At 40.0% G+C, this 19,352-nt stretch overlaps 1 protein-coding gene across 1 annotated transcript in view; it reads right to left on the reverse strand.

The window, feature by feature from the left end:
- LOC126268127 (saccharopine dehydrogenase-like oxidoreductase) overlaps positions 1–19,352 on the reverse strand; it is a 77,581-nt gene that overhangs the window by 42,343 nt on the left and 15,886 nt on the right. The window contains exon 2 of the mRNA XM_049973657.1: positions 4,669–4,848. Within this exon, the coding sequence (XP_049829614.1) occupies positions 4,669–4,846 (178 nt within the window). The 5' untranslated portion in view covers positions 4,847–4,848. The remainder of the gene's footprint in view (positions 1–4,668; positions 4,849–19,352) is intronic.

Consider the following 19,352-nt stretch of genomic DNA (forward strand, 5'->3'; position numbering starts at 1 on the left):
AAAAATTAAACAATCACTGAAAATTAGTGTCAATTTTTATCAAAATCCTGCTACAGATGTATAGAACAAGGTTACTCCTCACAATGAATGCACTCACAACCCAAACATATTAGAAAGCAATTTATTACACCCATATCATCTCAGTGAAGTTTAGAATATAATGTCAAATACACCATTTGAGCTTTGTTTTGCTTAGTAAAATCATTGTATACCTTGGTGTAGGATGGGACATGGCACACAGTTTCAAAATAACTCATCACAAAGTGTCATTCTCAAGACTCGTTTTGAGATGCCATTTGCTACAGTGAAGCAACTGGTTGAGTCATTGGAGCCCACAATATCATGAATTAATGTAACTGTATCTTCTTCACTGACTATGTCCAACCTGATTGTTCTGCTGGAGTAGATGACTTTCTAACAGGCAAAAGATCAATTAATTGCCTGGTCAAAGAGGTCTCTGAATCTGATTGAAATAGTTGATATCCGGAGTGCACTCAGATGGCTCACAGGAGCCTGTAAGTAGTTGTCAATGATTCTTGCTAACTTGTGTGTCGGATGCCACCTCTTCAATTGTAGAAGGGAAAAGCAATCCATAACCAGCCAACTGAGTCCACGATTGCAATTTCCAAATCCAGTAGTACTAACATTGTTATACAAACAACATACATACTATTATCCTGTCCTCCCCCCCTCCCATACCATGCAACCACCTGCAGCCTCAATAAGAGCCTAGATTCAGTGAGAAAGAGGGTCCACAAGTATCTTAAGGTATGTTATATCCAGCTGAAGCCACTTTATGATTAGACACAATACAGCTACCAAATTTTAGATATGTTGATTGCAATGTTTCATAGGTTGTTTTCAAACAGACATAGGACTAAGATCATGCGACTTAGCAAGCCACTCAAAAGGCAATAGGATACATCAGTTCGCCTTGCCAGGAAGGTAAACATGGAAAACAGTGAACAGGGCTGTCACCTCGGACGATGGGTGTGTCCACAGCATACTCACCACGAAGACGTAGAACAAAGGGTAGTAGCTAGTCACAAGCATGGTGAAGTGAATATCCTGATTAATGTTCACAGTAACCTGAACAAGAAGGCCCAAGTCATGGTATGCAGAAGATTCAGACATCATAGCACCAAATCTGACCTGAATTGCCCACCTCACACACAGCAGATTAAATGCCTTACTGAGCCATACATGCATCCAACTCTTTGCAGCATTTGAAGAGAGACATAATCACAACTTACTGGAACACGTTACATGTCTTCTTTATTGCTCAGCCTATTAAAGTCGTGCAGATTTATGTGCCATAGTGAGAAATGGCCTTTTGCAAGGCAGCCAACTCCAAATGTTGATTGCACGAAGTTCACCTTAATGCTTCCTTGGGAACAGGTTAAGATGGATCTGCATTCACTGACAATAGCAATAATTGTTTGGTGTGAAATGAACTGTCATTGACAAATCCTGACGTCTCTGGTCCCAGCCAGTTCTTAGGCCATGTTACATGGTTGCAAGTGGTACACCATTCCTTTTGAACAACTGTGACAGACCATGTTAACAGACCAATAAATCAGACAATTTCATTCATGCTTTGGGCATGGGCACATCCAAATATGATATCTCTTTTCAGCCATTCTTACATCTCCACACCAGACCACTCAATGAGCCAATTCTATACAACTGGCACATACATGCCACTTCATTGCAACATATTACGTCAGTCGTGGACAGATCACATGGCTGCTCAGTACCAGTTCCACACCATCTACATCTCTCCAAAAGTGACTACTGTGTTCTTAAGGAGTGATTAATGTTTTGTGGCAGATGCAACAAACATTTTACTCTGGGGTTATTCACGCTTCATTATACAAAAAGTGGTCCTGGCCAATTACTGGCCCATTTTTACAATTTTTTTTATTATACTAGTCTTTGCAGAGGAAGAACAGATCTTTGTAAGGAGGTAATTTATTTGAAGAATAGTAAAAGCAATGAGAGAAATGTGTAATTGACAAAGATATATACAGAATATGTTTCAGTTTTGAACATTTCATGTGCTGTATCTATGTGTCTGCCACCACCTCTTTCAGATGTAGAAGGGAAAAGCAACCCATAACCAGCCAACTGAGTCTATCACTGCAAATTTCCAAATCCATTATTACTAACATTTCTTCTTTGGCACTTTCCAGCAGCTTATCCTTCCTACAGTGCTCATACAGCTAATGGACATCTTCAAGTCTACTGTCATGATATTCTGAATGGGTTCAGGCAGTAAAGTCTTCATAGCTGAAAGTACATACAAGTGCATTTTTATTCCATTTACATCTTTCTAGTCTCCTTCATAGCCACACTACTGCCCCAGCCCACACTGTTAGCAACTGAATGGAAGGTACAAATTTTGCCATGCCATGCCAATTCAGTCTCCTCTTCAAGGTGTACTACCTCCAGCAGTACTCTGGCTAATAACTTACAGTGGCATTCAGACCACTGTTGGATTTATGAAAACTGAACTTTTATTTGAAATGAGGCCCCACTGAGAACATGAAAAAAGTAAGTAATTCAAGTGAATAAACAAACATTCACTTACATGGTTTATTATTCTAAGAACTGTCTGCTCCCCAACCAAGTGCTTAAATCCACAGATGAACATCTTTCCATTTGTTCTATGATCATTGCAATGTGTTACTGTTAGTCCTGTTATCTATCAATTTTCTGTTGGGTGACAAATGATAAAGTATTAATTCAAATAAAACAGCTGACTGTTATATGATACTGGCAGGAGGGCTATTTGGCTGGCTAGTAATGCAGAATATTTACCACAAATGTAACAAATCACACATGTCTACATTATTGTCATCACTGCCATTTTTGCTGGGGTGAGGAGGGCTGCAGCTGCTGTCAATAAAATCTATACACAGATGACATAATTACATACTTACAGGTGAGTAAGCCCCACTAAATAAATACTCATTCCCATACAGAAAATGTCAAGAAATAGATTTCCTAATAAATAAGGAAAAACATGTAACTGACTTTCTGGAGACTATACCAACAACAACAGCACTTCACAGACACAGAGGATCACTTTCACTGCCATCAGTGTGCCCACTAAAACAGCTCTCATGTACTTGACAACAAAGTAATAAAAGCAACACAGTCTCCTCTCTCACAACTGTTCCTTGCAGCAAATTAAAAGTAGGATGTTTGGTTCTCAAGTGGTGGGATTTAAATATCTGAGCATCACAGAACAGCCCCCCTACCCCCAACCCTACCCCCAACATATCTTAACAATAGTAAAGCATTCTCACGTAAAGACACATCACATTCATCTCCAAATTTCACAGAGTATAATTGCATGAGTAAGAATTCAAAATCTACAGATTTACATCTATATTTCAAATGCCACCTTATGGCAAGAGAAAGAGATATTAATGTCTTGTGAACAGTGTTAGAGCAAGAATCTGTTAACTCAGCAAATGCCTATCTAATATCTTTGTGTTTCTGGAAGGGAAAAAACAAACTGGAAGAGAAAGGGGTTAGTTACAGACAAATAAAACAAATGTATTAATTTGATAATAAATTGATGAACAATAATGATTCGGAGATATGGTCAGATAGAAATTTGGGAGAAAAAGGCACTTGCAGTTCCCTTTTAGTTGAACAAACAAGATAGGATTAAAGCATTCTGTGACACTTTTTTTTTTTTTTTTTTTTTTTAAGTGTGAGAAGTTTGGTGGAATCTGTGAAAATAAAGCAAAGTATCCCACAAATTAGCCTCTGTTGACAATTTGCATCAAGTGTGTTCCAGTATAATTTAATGAATGTGAATCCGATCATTACTGACAAGCAGAGCCTCTCTGCTAACAAAAACTGTTTTCCCTACTTTATCTGGATTGGCACACCACTGACTCATTTTGACCTTTCAAAGTACATGGAATCTTGGCTGGTTCATGTGCAGCACTCTGTTATAGACAAGAGCAGCAGAGTGTGGTGTGGTGTAGAGAGAGAGAGAGAGAGAGAGAGAGAGAGAGAGAGAGAGAGAGAGAGAGAGAGAGAGAGAGGGGGGGGGGGGCATCAGAGGCGAGTGAGGGAGGGAGAGAAAATCAAGCACTGCATCATTTGTTATGTAACTCATACAATATGATGCTGGAAAAGACACTTTTATTACAAACTAGACCTGCTACTACTGAAGAAACATTATGGACTGATAGGTTTACACTTTATGTGATTATACAAGTCATATTCAGATTTAAGACATGCACAAACAGTTACACAACCTTAAAAATTGTTATCTCTACGATAATTTTCCAAAACAATTTTTATTGGTATTTAAGAATTACAGTTTCCCAATACATCTTGCATTCTGCTGAGAAATGTCCCAAATTGTGAATGTTAATTTACTTTTAAAACAACTGAAAACAATTACACTAAATGCCATTTAGTAAGCACATATTTCTGGCAACTGGAGACCTGAAAATATAAGCTATCAACTATTGAATTCTACAACTTAAGGTAAAAGTTACTTTCAATAGATGATATATCAGAAGTGAAATAACTCAAAAAGATACAGAAGTGTTTGTGTCTTTGTATGTATAAATCATAAGGCACAATTAATTCACCAGCAACAAGAGGAAATGTCACAATAAGTTAACAAAATACATTTACCTGTCTTTTTACTGATATCTTTTAAAACTTGCTGTAGTTTTGCCACACTCCTTCCAGCAACTCCCCATGTAAAATTCTTGTCTTTTGATAATCTGAAAGCTTCCTCAGCAGCATATTTTCCCGTAAATCCACTGGCACCAAATACAACCAGGTCTAGTCTTTTGTCTTCTGTGGACATTCCTAAAAAGTTTTATTACCACATTAGAAAACAAATACATGTAATAATTGTTCAACAAAATGCCTACATAATTGTTCTACACAACATACTTACTGTAAAAAAAATTAACAAGTTGTATGATTAGCCACTCATGATATTTCAATTGGGAACTATCTTTGGGTACTGTTACGATTTGAATGGCTAGCCTGGCTCCCATGTACAGAAGTTAATATAATGTAAGACACTATCAATTTCTTATCAACAACAGCATTATGGGTGAGCTGGATGGAATAGGAGCAGCAGCTTCACACACAAGTTTTGAGTCTTGTGGTAATCCTACATCATGATCAGTGCTGTGTTAACACTGCTGTGAGCCTTGTGAACACAGAGCTGCGCAATCTGCTACTGACTGAAATTTCACAAGTGCAGTGCTGCTGCTACAACTGGAGATGGGCATATAATAGACATGGTCTACACTTTAATAATAGAGGGAAAGATGTGTTAGCTGAACTTCTTGTAAAAAATGCACGAGAGGGGGTAGGGTGGAGTGGAGCGATACAAAGTAAGATATACCTGTGGCTCATGGTGACAGAGGGAAACTTTTTTTTTCTTTCTTTTTAAGGTTTGAGTCAGGAATCGGGCACCCTCTTGTGAAATAAGTTAAAACAGAAGAGTCCCACAAGGAATACAAACAAAAGTTAGGTTAGTTTACTCCATCAGAATATTAGAGGACTGAGTAACAAGGTAGAAGAGCTCCTGCGTGTTTGGAAAATTCAATGGGCTCTGAGAAGATAGATATCCCACGCCTGTCTCAGCACCACATAAAAACACGGCTAAATGCAAAAGATTATGACCTAGTGTTTTAGTCAAGTAAAACTAACATGGGAAGAGGAAGATTTGTTACATGTATAAAGCCAGAACACAGATTCAAAAATACTGAGACAAGTATATTTTGTACTGATCAGCTCATATAAGTGTATACTTGTGGATTAATACTGAAAATTAGTTAACTTTTTAATTGTAACTATATATTATAGATCCCCACTAGGAAATTTTGAAATACAATATTTATGAGGAATATGGATTCCCCACTATGCAAGCTGTCGAGACAGTAGCAAGCGTCTAACAGTTCACAGTGATTTTGCTCTAGATTTTCTAATGGATTCTAAAAGGGAAAATGGTCTAGATGCCTTATTTGGCTCCTACAGTTTGATCTCAATAACTTTCCAACACTCGTGGTAAAGATGGTAGGAAATTATAATTGATAAAATTTTCTCTGATAAAGCTCAAAACAAGAAAATAGCTGTATACCCAGTAATAAATGCTCTTGCTGACCATGTTGCACTGTTCGGATAACACAGTATAGATATTCCTCAGTGGAAATGAAAAGTAATTAATGACTCCAGCACAAATGTTTTTAAGAATAGTTTACAAGAAATGATCTGGTATGAAATTTATAATGGACCAAATGCTGACACAAAATTTAATCTTTTCCATGATAAATTCATACTGTTATTTGAAAATAGCTTTCCACATATACTACTTGGAAATGACAAACACCTATGTAAAAAAGCTATGGATCACTTGTGAACAGAAAAGGGAATTTTATCTTTTGGCAAAAACAAGTAAAGATCTTGCAGTAGTTCCACACCACAAAAGTTCCTCAACATTTCTAAGGAGTATCAATTTAAATGGAATGGCTATAAATGGTTAGTCACAGGTAGCAGATATGTTTATTAATAATTTCTCAAATATAGCAGAAAATATGGTGGCAAACAGTTCAGGAGAAAATTCATGTGGTGTCACACTTCTAAAATTAACAAAATTATATATTCTCTCAAAAATAAGAGCTCATCTGGATTTAATGGAGTTTCCAACTGAGTACTGAACACTTGTTTCCATATAATTAGCACTTTATTTTCTGGAATATGTACTGCATCACTAATTCAACATACTTTTCCAGAGAGATTGAAATATCCCATTGTTAAACCCTTCTATATGAAAGGTGGCAGGAGAAATTTCAATAACTACTGACACATTTCCCTACTGACATTTTTCAGAATTTTTGAGGTAATGTATTCCAGAACACATCTTAACTGCATAACACTAATATCCCCAGTAAATCACAATTTGGATTTCATAACAGTTGCACCTGAGAATTCCATTTTCACATGCACTCACCAAATAACAAAATAGATCAGTTGGTATTTTCTGTGACCTATAAACGGCACTTAACTGCATTAATCACATTATTATCCTGGTTAAACTGAGGTTATACGAAATTGATGTTATAAGAAACCAATGTATAATGTTTACTTTTAATTAATTAAATGACTTCCGCAAGGTGTTTCACACAGTTCCCCACAGTCGTTTAATGAACAAAGAAAGAGGATACAGACTATCAGAGCAATTGTGCGATTGGATAGAGTAGTTCCTAGATAACAGAACGCAGCATGTCATTCTCAATGAAGAGAAGTTTCCAAAGTAAGAGTGATTTCAGGTGTGCCGCAGGGGAGTGTCATAGGACTGTTGCTATTCACAATATACATAAATGACCTTGTGGATGACATCGGAAGTTCACTGAGGCTTTTTGCAGATGATCAGATGATGCTGTGGTGTATCGAGAGGTTGCAACAATGAAAAATTGTACTGAATTGCAGGAGGATCTGCAGCGAATTGACACATGGTGCAGGGAATGGCAATTGAATCTCAATGTAGACAAGTGTAATGTGCTGCGAATACATAGAAAGATAGATCCCTTATCATTTAGCTACAAAATAGCTGGTCAGCAACTGGAAGCAGTTAATTCCATAAATTATCTGGGAGTAGGCATTAGGAGTGATTTAAAATGGAATGATCATATAAAGTTGATCGTTGGTAAAGCAGATGCCAGACAGATTCATTGGAAGAATCCTAAGGAAATGCAATCCGACAACAAATGAAGTAGGTTACAGTACGTTTGTTCGCCCAATGCTTGAATACTGCTCAGCAGTGTGCGATCCGCACCAGGTAGGGTTGATAGAAGAAAGAGAGAAGATCCAACGGAGAGCAGCGCGCTTCGTTACAGGATCATTTAGTAATGGCGAAAGCATTACGGAGATGATAGATCAACTCCAGTGGAAGACTCTGCAGGAGAGACGCTCAGCAGCTCGGTACGGGCTTTTGTTAAAGTTTCGAGAACATACCTTCACCGAAGAGTCAAGCAGTATATTGCTCCCTCCTACGTATATCTCGTGAAGAGACCATGAGGATAAAATCAGAGAGATTAGAGCCCACACAGAAGCATACCGACAATCCTTCTTTCCACAAATAATACGAGACTGGAATAGAAGGGAGAACCTATAGAGGTACTCAGGGTACCCTCCGCCACACACCATCAGGTGGCTTGCGGAGTATGGATGTAGATGTAGAATTAATTCATTCTTTGATCACTTTTTGTTTTGATATTGAATATGTAATGATATACATGGATGTGTTACAAAGTTTTGGTACGTGTATAAAACAGGTACACACTAGTCTTCAGGTATTTGTACAAGATATGTAGAGTTCATACAACATAAATAAGATAACAAACATACCTACACAGTGTAGTATCAGACAGAGTTAAGAAAGGTATATACAACTGTGCATAGATACAGGCACAATGCCTTTGCATTATTTACAACAATTGCAGAAGAATCTCATTAATAATTTTGTAATATGGCATTTAAGAACTTTACACCATTATACTTTTATCTAAGAACTCCTTGACACTGTAACAACAGGCTGAGACCAGATGAAACCTTGGTTTTTATTTGAAAGCAGACAGTGTTTTAAGTTCTTTATACTACTTGGAAGTTTGTTATAAAATATACATCCAGCTATTTTAGATTCTCTGCCATTTGCCGTAAGTCTGTCTGTATACATGTGGTACTTTTCTTTACACCTTGTGTGGTGAAAGCACTGGACACACCTAATAACTTTCTTTTGCAGTTAAGTAGTGTAACTGTGTGTACATTATTTGCATTGCCCAATGCAGATATAGAGTATGAGACGTACAGATAAATAAGACCACAATAATTTTTTAGTAAAGCATCTTGATCAACAGTTTGAGACATTTTTCTCACAAGAAATATATTTTTGCTAATTTTGAGCACATTTTATCAATATGAATCTTTCTTGTCATGAAACTGTCCATCAATCCCAGAAACTTTCTGCAACAAATTTCTGAAATACCTGAATCTCCAAAGCTTGATATCTAGATCATCCGCCTTGACTGCCCTATTCGCTTGTGTTCTCATGAAAGTTGTTTTACTTCCATTTATAAAAAGTATGGATCCCCAAAATATTTGATTTACTGATAATTAGTTGAAGTGTGTCAACAGCACATGTTACCACTGTTCATTTACACATTCTGGCATATCAATTACATATAAAATAGATAGTAATAGCCCCAACACCCAATTCTGGGTACACCATATTTTACCTCTCTGAATGTTGAAAGCCCATTTTCCCCATTATATTTTATCTCTACACAATGTTGCCTATTTCCAGTAAAGGCCTTGATAATATTGTTTGCTCAACCTCTTATGCCATACTGGTTTAATTTTTCTAACAGGACTCTGACACACACAATAAAAAGTCTCTGATATGTCTATTTATTTATTTATTTATCCACAGACCATTTAGTACAATAGCATCGAATGTGTCAAACATTAAAAAAATAATATCTATACTACTGTACAAAGAGAAGTTTTAGTTTAATGTTGGTGCCAAAAATTCATGACTTATTTAGTTAAAAATTTTACATTATTTCCAATAAAAAATCAGATACACAAATGCTACACCCTTTCAAAATATAAATGATATATAACTATGTATACACTATATAAATGGGAAAGATTGTTGTTAATCTCGAAAAGTTCTCGACAAAATTACTACAGATTTTTGCACAAAACTCTGATGAGCAGACAGATATATGCTACTTTCTAAAAATATGTGGTATGTAAATATATTCATACTATGTATCAGAGAAAAGTTGATAGCAAAATTTTTCAAAAGTTCGTGACCAATTTACTTCAGTTTTTTACAATTTGCTCTAATAAACACTTACAGACACGCGACTAATTTTACAATGTATGAGGTACATAAATATACATAATAAATAAGGAGGAAACATTGTTAGCAGGTTAAGGGGGGAGACGGGTAAACAGGGGTGGGAAGTGGCAACAGGCATAAGGAACAAGCCAAGAAATTCTTCTGACAGCTTTGTTATTAATGTACAAAATGGGTTTGACCTGTTGCCTCAGTCAGAAACTGATGAGCCTCTCACAGAAGTAAATGTAGACAGGGCTCAACAAGCTTTCAGCAGCAAATTGAGTAAGAAGGTAGGGAAGTCTTCAAAGAGAAAAAGTCTTCTTGCTAGGTAGTTCACATGCTAGGGGTGTGGGCTAACTTCTGCAGGATGAATTAGGGTCAGAATACCAGGTCACAAGTTTTTTCAAACCTAGTGCTGGACTGGGGCAGGTTACAGAGGATTTAGGTTCACTATGTAGAGGCTTTACTAAGGAAGATACCGTGGTTATTGTGGGTGGGCTGGGCAACAGTATTGACAGAGATCCGGGGTACAGCAACGAGTGTGACCTGGCAAATATTTCATCAGCATCGAGTCATACCAGTGTTGGGTTTGTGTCGGTTCTGGAGCACCACGACCAGCCTCATTTGAGCTCTTCTGTCAGGAGAGTTAATTTGGAGTTGGAACGGCTACTTGGATCTGGTGCAGGGTCACACATTGGTGTGGTTCCTGTTGATTCACTCAGTAGGTGGGACTATACTAGACATGGCCTACACCTCAACAAGAAGGGGAAGGGTAAATTGGCTGGGATGATAGCAGGAAATTTAAAGGGGGGAGGAACTACATCTCAAGGTGGAAACACTTTAGTGTAAGATCAGTGTCCAGTGGGAAACTCAGCCAGGCAAGTACTAAAGATGTTAAAAAAGTTCAAGATACTCACAAAAGTAAAGTGAAAAATAATGTTATTATATTTCATCATTATATTGGGGGATTGAAGAATAAAATTGATGAGCTTCTGCTTTGTTTAGAAGATATAGAAACTGAGAATGTAATAGATGTACTATGCCTGTCTGAGCATCACATTGTCACTGATATGCGAAAGGTTAGCATCAATGGGTACAAATTAACTGCACATGTAAGTAGAGATAATATGATAAGAGGAGGAGTTGCCATATATGTCAGAAGCTTCCACAGTGTAAAAAATTTAGAAACTAAAAAAATTTGTGTAGAGCAACATATGGAAGCATGTGCCACTGAACTAAAACTAAATGATGCCACTTTCATAATTGTAACAGCATATAGGTCCCCATAAGGGAATTTTCAGCTATTTCTAGAAAACTTGGATGCTTTGTTCTGCTATCTGTCAGACAGGGGGAAGCAAATTATCATTTGTGGGGATTTCATTGTTGATTCCCTGAAAGAGTGTAATAGGAAGAATGACCTTTTAGTATTACTCAATTCTTTCAATTTGAGCTCAGTCATTGATTTTCCTACTTGGATAACAAAGAACAGTAGGACACTGATAGATAACTTTTTTATAGACCAAGATAAATTTAAGGACATAAGTGCTTATCCTGTTGAGAATGGTCTTTCAGATCATGGTGCACAGTTACAGTACATGACATAGCTCCATGCAGTATATCAAATTAGAATTTCAAAGCAGTGTGTTCAATTAAACAATATAAATATTGTAAACTTTAGGGAAAGCCTAAAGCAACTAGACTAGGATGAAGTGTATAAGGAACCTGATGCAAACTTGAAATAAAACTTATTTCACGATACATTTTTAAGGGTATTTGAAAATCGTTTTCCCAAGAAAATAGTTAAACATAATTCCAAGAAAACATATAAAAAACCTTGGCTAACTAAAGGAATAAGAATATCTTGCAACCATAAAAGAACTGTATCTAACACCAAGAGGGAGTACTGACCCCAAAATTGTTCAATATTATAAAAACTATTGTGAGGTACTAAGAAAAGTTATTAAAAAGTCTGTAAGCATGTGTATCATGTCTGAGATCAGTAACTCTGATAATAAAATTAAAGCAATTTGGAATATTATTGAAAGGAAAACATAGCAACCAAGAGCACAGGAAGACTTTAGTGCCACAAAACTGAATGACAAGTGTACTAAAAAAATCAGAAACTGAAAATATTTTCAGTAATCATTTTTTAAATGTTGTGGAGAAAATAGGATCTAGATCTTCACTAGAAGAGGCAAGGCTTCTAACAGAAGAGGCCATACCTGTGCAGTTTGAAACAACTGTATTTCCACCAACCACTCCCTCTGAAATCAGTAAAATAATAAACTCACTGAAAAGTAAAAGCTCTTACGGAATTGATGGCATTTCCAGCAAGATACTTAAAGCTTGTTCCGCACAGATATGTAGAATTCTCAGCCACGTATGTCATAGCTCTTTGGAGGAGGGTGTTTTCCCCGATAGACTGAAATATGCCATTGTAAAACCATTGCATAAAAAGGGGGATATGTCTGATGTCAACAACTATCGCCCAATCTCTCTTCTGACAGCTCTATCAAAATTTTTTGAGAAAGTAATGTATTCAAGAGTAGCCTCCCATATTTGTAAAAATAAAGTACTAATGAAATGTCAGTTTGGTTTTCAGAAAGGCTTTTTAACAGAAAATGCTATATACGCTTTCACTGATCAAATATTAAATGCTCTGAATAACCGGACATCACCCATTGGTATTTTTTGTGGTCTCTCAAAGGCCTTTGAGTGTGTAAATCATGGAATTCTTTTAGATAAGCTAAATTATTATGGTTTGAGGGGGGCCGTGCACAAATGGTTTAATTCATACTTAACTGGAAGAAAGCAGAAAGTTGAAATAAGTGATTCATGTAATGTTAAAACAACAGCTGATTCCCCAACTGGGGGGGGGGGGGGGGGCGGGGGGGCGCTATCAAGTACGGGGTCCCACAGGGTTCGATCTTAGGTCCTTTACTGTTCTTTATATACATTAATGACTTACCATTCCACATTGATGAAGATGCAAAGTTAGTTCTTTTTCCTGATGATACAAGTACAGTAATAACATTCAAAAAACAATAACTAAGTGATGTAATTGTAAATGATGTTTTTCACAAAAATTATTAAGTGGTTCTCAGCAAACGGACTCTCTTTAAATTTTGATAAAACACAGTATATACAATTCCGTACAGTGAATGGCACAACTCCAGTAATAAATATGGACTTTGAACAGAAGTCTGTAGCTAAGGCAGAATTTTCAAAATTTTTAGGTGTGTCCATTGATGAGAGGTTAAACTGGAAGCAACACATTGATGGTCTGCTGAAACGTCTGAGTTCAGCTATGTATGCTATTAGGGTTATTACAAATTTTGGTGACAAGAATCTCAGTAAATTAGCTTACTAAGCCTACTTCCATTCACTGTTTTCGTATGGCATCATATTCTGGGGTAATTCATCATTGAGTAGAAAAGTATTCATTGCTCAAAAACGTGTAATCAGAGTAATTGCTGGAGCCCACCCACAGTCATCCTGCAGACATCTATTTAAGGATCTAGGTATCCTCACAGTATATATATTCACTTATGAAATTTGTTGTTAATACTCCTACCCAGTTCAAAAGTAATAGCAGTGTGCATAGCTATAACACCAGGAGAAAGGATGATCTTCACTATGCAGGGTTAAATCTGACTTTGGCACAGAAAGGGGTAAATTATGCTGCCACAAAAGTTGTTGGTCACCTACCAAACAGCATCAAAAGCCTGACAGATAGTCAACCAACATTTAAAAATAAATTACAAGAATTTCTAGATGACAATCTTTCTACTCACTGGCTGAATTTTTAGATATAAATTAAGGGAGGAGAAGGGGGGAAAAAAACTAGCTTAAACATTAGTGTCATGCAATATTTTGTGTAACACAATATCTTGTACAGACATCTTTTATTAACCTGACACGTTCCACATCATAACAAAGTGCCGTATTCATGATCTATGGAACAAGTATTAATCTAATCTCACTTAAAGTTCTTGCTCAATTTACACTGAAGTGCCAAAGGAACTGGTATAGGCAAGCATATTGAAATACAGTGAGATGTAAACAGGCAGAATACAGTGCTGCAGTCAACAACGACTATATATAAACGACAATTGTCTGGGGCAGTTGTTAAATCTGTTACTGCTGCTACAATGGCAAGTTATCAAGATATAAGTGCATTTGAATGTCGTGTTATAATTGGCGCATGAGCAATGGTATACAGCATCTCTGAGGTAATGATAACTAAAGAGAATCACTCAAGGTGACAGACGTGCAACCATTCCACAAATTGCTGCAGATTTCCATGTGGTGCTATCAGCAAGGATCAGCGTGCAAACCATTAAACGAAACATCATCGATATGGGCTTTCAGATCTGGAGGGCCACTCATGTTCCCTTTATGACTGCATGACAACACTTTATGCCTCATCTGGGCCCATCAATACCAACATTGGACAGTTTACTGGAAACTGTTGCCTGGTCGGACAAGTCTAATTTCAAATTGTATCGATCAGCTGCACGTGTACGGGTAAGGAGACAAACACATGAAACCATGGACCCAGCATGTCAACAGGGTACTGTTCAAGATGGTGGAGGCTCTGTAATGGTGTGAGGTACCTGGAGGGATATGGGGCCCCTGATACATCTAAGTATGACTAACAGGTGACATATGTAAGCATCCTGTCTTATCTCCTGCATCTGTTTATGTCTATAGTGCATTCCAACAGACTTAGGCAATTCCAGGAGGGCAATGCGAAACACCACACGTCCAGAACTGCTACAGAGCAGCTCCAGGAACACACTTCCAATTTTAAACACTTCCTCTGCCCACCAAACTTCCCAGACATGAACACTGCTGAGCATATCTGAGATGCCTTGTTAATGTGCTGTTCAGAAGAGATCTCCACCCAGCTGTACTCTTACGGATTTATGGGCATGCCTGCAGTATTCATGGTGTCAAATCCCTCCAGAACTACTTCAGACATTAGTCAAGTCCATAGTTGGTTGGTCGGTTTGAAAGAGGGGGGGAGGGACCAAACTACTAGGTCATCAGGCCCTCATTCCAATTAAATTAATTCCACAAGGGTGGGAGTAAAATAATCGAGACATACAAAAAACAGCTGGAAGAAAGGAGAAACCCACAAGAATCACATTAGGGCAACAAACACTAAAATGGACAAACTGATAAGAATACCACAGAGTGGCACAAGAAATAGGTAGAAGAGATTAAAACAAGAAAGAGTACCATGGCTGGCTGACCACGAGAATAAAAAGGAGAAGCCAGCCACTCTGCAACACACTAAAACCTCCACCAAAAAAGCACTAAGGTGGAGGACACAGAGGGACAAAGGACATGCGCTAAAACTTAGATCAAATGACAAAACCCACCCTCAAAAAATGCAAAACTAAAGCTGCTGTTGAGGCATTGTTGCCCAACACCGAAGGTAGGGTGCTGCGAAAGTTAGAAGACTGACGCAGAGCAGCTAAAAGTGGGCAGTCCAGCAAGAGGTGGATGACTGTCATTTGTGAGCCACAGCAACACCAAGGTGGGTCCTAGTGACGGAGGAGGTAACCATGCATTAACCACGTATGGCCAAGGCGGAGCTGGCAGAGATCAACAGATTCCCTGTTAGAGGACCACATGGAAGACTTCCACACATTCATATTCTCCTTAATGACACACAGTTTGTTGAGTGTACTTATATGACATTCTGTCTCCCAATGCCGAAAAACCCTGTGGCGTAAGACAGAATGCAGGTCAGTTTTGGAGATGCTCATTTCCAGAAACAGTTTCCGAATAGCCTGTTTGGCCAGCCTGTTGGCAAGTTCGTTGCCTGGGATTCTGACGTGTCCTGGGATCCATACAAACATCACTGAATGACGGGACCATTCCAGGGATAGATGGAATCCTGAATGGATGCTACAAAAGGATGGCGAGGGTAGCTCTGGTCGATATCTAGTAGGCTGCTCAAGGAGTCAGTACACAGGAAAAATGACATGATAGGGCATGAGCGGATGTGCTCAAGAGCACAAAGCATGGTCTCCAGCTCTGCAGTGAAAAATAGCCATCTGGCAAGGAGTGTTGTTCAATGAGTCCTCCATGAATAGACACAAAGCCTACGTGATGATCAGCCATCTAGATGTCGATGTAAACCACTTCATGGCCCCGGTACATGTAGAGAATTGAGAGGAAGTGATAGCGGAGAGCCACAGTGTTAACAGAGTCCTTTAGGCCATGCGAAAGGTCCAGAAGAATCTGCAGCCTAGGTGTACCCCATGGAGGTGTACATGAATGGACCTCGAGGAAAGGTGGTAACGGGAAGGACTGCGGTTCAGACAGAAGAGACCTGACGTGAAACACAATCTTAAGCCCAGACCTGGGCCACTGATGCCGGAGATGAACCATCATGGTTGAGAAAAGATGGTAATTCGGGCGTGCAGGAGAACTACAAACGTGTGCAACATAATTGGCGGGAAGCTGTGCATGCCTAACCTTCAACGAAAGGACTCCAGCCTGCACCAGTACACTGGTCACCAGACTCATCCTAAAAGCTCATGTTGACAGTCAAATGCCACAGTGGTGCACTGGGTCGAGTAAACACAACACTGAGGGCGAACCGTAAACCAGACTCCCATAATCAAGGAGGGATTGAACAAGGGCTCTCCTGCAGCAGCGTAGAGCAATCTGCACCCCAGTCGATGTTGCTCAGACAGCGGAGGGCACTGAGGAGCTGCCAGCACTTTCACTTAAGCTGACAAAAGTGAAGTAGCCAAGTCCTTCGGGTGTCTAAAGGCAGTCCTAAGATTCGATATGTGTCTACTACAGTGATAGAGGATTGTCATTAAGGTACAGTTCTGGTTCTGGATTAACAGCGTGATGCTAACAGAAATGCATGACACACGACTTCGTGGCTGAAAACTGGAGGCAGTGGGCTAGAGCCCATGACTGCGCCTTGTGAATAGTTCCCTGTAGGCACCACTCAGCAACACCAGTACTGGAGGAGCAGTAAGAAATGTAGAACATTAATAGCCACTAAAAATAGAGAGATACTCAGTACAGAGCCCTGCAGAATGCCATTCTCCTGAATACGGAGAAGGGAGCGAGGGGGGGGGGGGGGGGACTATGGGAGGCACCGAGTAGGACATGGAAAGTATGGAGGGGCAGGAAGTTTCGGAAAAAAACTGGGAGCGGGCCCCAGAGACCCCACTCATACAATGTGACAAGGATATGACGTTGCCAGTTCGTGTCGTATGCTTTACATAAAGTCAAAAAATACGGCAACCAGATGTTGGCATCTGGAAAAGGCTGCTCGGATGGCAGACTCAAGAGACACAAGGTTATCAGTGGTAGAGTGACTGGCACAAGCCGCCCTGACATGGAGCCAGTAGGCCATGTGACTCCAGGACCCAACCCAACCACCGATACACCATACATTCCAGCAGATTACAAAGGAAGTTGGTGAGACTGACAGGCCGGTAGGTATCCACATCAAGCAGGTTTTGACCGGTTTCAGCACCAGAATGATGGTACTCTCCCACCACTGTGATGGAAAGATGCCATCACACCAGATCCAGTTTAAGTTAACGAGGAGATATCCCTTGTAGTCAGATGAGAGATGTTTGATCATTTGAGTGGGGATCTGATCCGGCCTACGAGCCATGTCAGGGCAACGTGCAAGGGCATTGAGGAGCTACCACTCTGTAAATAGGACGTTATAGGTTTCATTGTGGCATGTAGCGAATGAGAGGACTTTCCTTTCCATCCACTGTTTGAGGGTGTGAAAGGCTGGGGAGGGGGCGGTAGGTCTCCGACGCAGAGGCTGGGGCATAGTGCTCGGCAAAGGGCTTGGCAATTGTGTTTGCATGGTTAGATAACATGCCATTGATGTTAATGCCAGGGACACCTGTTGGGGTCTGGAATCCAGAAAGACTTGTGAAGGTGACGTATGGCACCCAATGGTCAAGACATACCTCTCCCAGCACTTGTTTCTGTTTTATAAGCTGGCGAATGTGGGCACAGAGCCGCATAAAGGCTATTAGGTGCTCTAGGGAAGGGTGCCTTGTATGCCGCTGTAGAGCTCACTGACACTAATTGCCTTGGCAACTTCCAGCAACCACCAAGGGAATGTGGCACACTAAAGAGCGAGGGATCACATTTTCCGCTGCAGAAGTGATCATTGTAGTGACCTGCTCAACGTCAACATCAATGGCACCATGCGGGGGAGATTCAGTGGTGGCAGCAGAGGTGAAGGCTTCCTAGTCTGCCTTGTTTAAAGCCCATCTGGGTAGGTGTCCATGGGCATGTCACCGGGGAAGAGACAGGAATATGGTGAAGTGGTCACTACCACACAGGTCATCATGTGCTCTTCAGTGCATAGCTGGGGGAAGGCCAGGACTGCAAACAGAGATCAATGGCTGAATATGTGCCATTGTACCACACTGAAATGTGTGGGGGCACCTGTATTTAAGAGGCAGAGGTTGAGTTTTCTGTCAAAGAACAGCACTGCCGGCAGAAAGTACTTCCCCCATCTTGCCAGCTGACACCAGATTTACAGAGCACACTGCACAGAAAATTTTCGACCACCCTACCTCGGCCAGTAAGCATGGCACCACCCCACAAGGAATAATGCACGTTAAAATCTCCCTAAAGTGCAAAAGGTTTAGGGAGTGGATTAATCAGTGCAGCCAATATGTTAAGGGGTACTGCACCATCTGGAGGAAGATATACATTGCAGACAGTTATTTCCTGCATCATCCTTATCCTGACAGCCGGAGCTTCAACGGGGATTTGAAGGGGGCACAGTTTCACTAAATACTGAGTTCAGGACATAGACGCAAATGCCAACTGACACTATTATAGTCACTATGGTTCCTGTAATATTCCTTATAGCTGCAGAGGGCAGGAGTCTGCATTGCTGGAAACCAGGTTTCCTGAAAGGCAATGGAGGAAGCAGGTGTAACACTTAACAGTTGCCGTAGCTCAGCCAGGTGGTGGAAAAAACCGCCGCAGTTCCACTGGAGGATTACACGATAGTGAGACTGGGAAGGCATGAAACACTCAATGAAGCAGTCTACGCCTCAGGGTGACCTGCTGCCACCAGAAGAGTGTCTGTGTGATTGACATCCATTGTGTCTGAGGGCCCAGCGAGATCTAGGTCCTCAGCAGGCACCAGACTCTCCGCCTCATCCTTAGACTCAGAGCTTGTAGGTAGTGGTGGTGTGGGTGCCACCACAGTGCCTTGGTTCTTGGGAATCTTTTTCTGTTTAGGTTTCTCTCACTGCTCCTTAGATTTGTCCAGCTAGGGGGGCTTCGCTGATTCAGTATCAGGGATTGAAGAGGACCGTGAAGTCCTACAACCAGCTACCTGTGGTTGCTTCAGCCACTGGCAGGTGCCAGTTTTGCCACTGGTAGGGAGTGACCCAAAAGATCCCTTCCTGGCAAGAGGAGCCGA

Source organism: Schistocerca gregaria, chromosome 4, assembly GCF_023897955.1.
Source record: "Schistocerca gregaria isolate iqSchGreg1 chromosome 4, iqSchGreg1.2, whole genome shotgun sequence".
NCBI classification, from domain to species: domain Eukaryota; kingdom Metazoa; phylum Arthropoda; class Insecta; order Orthoptera; family Acrididae; genus Schistocerca; species Schistocerca gregaria.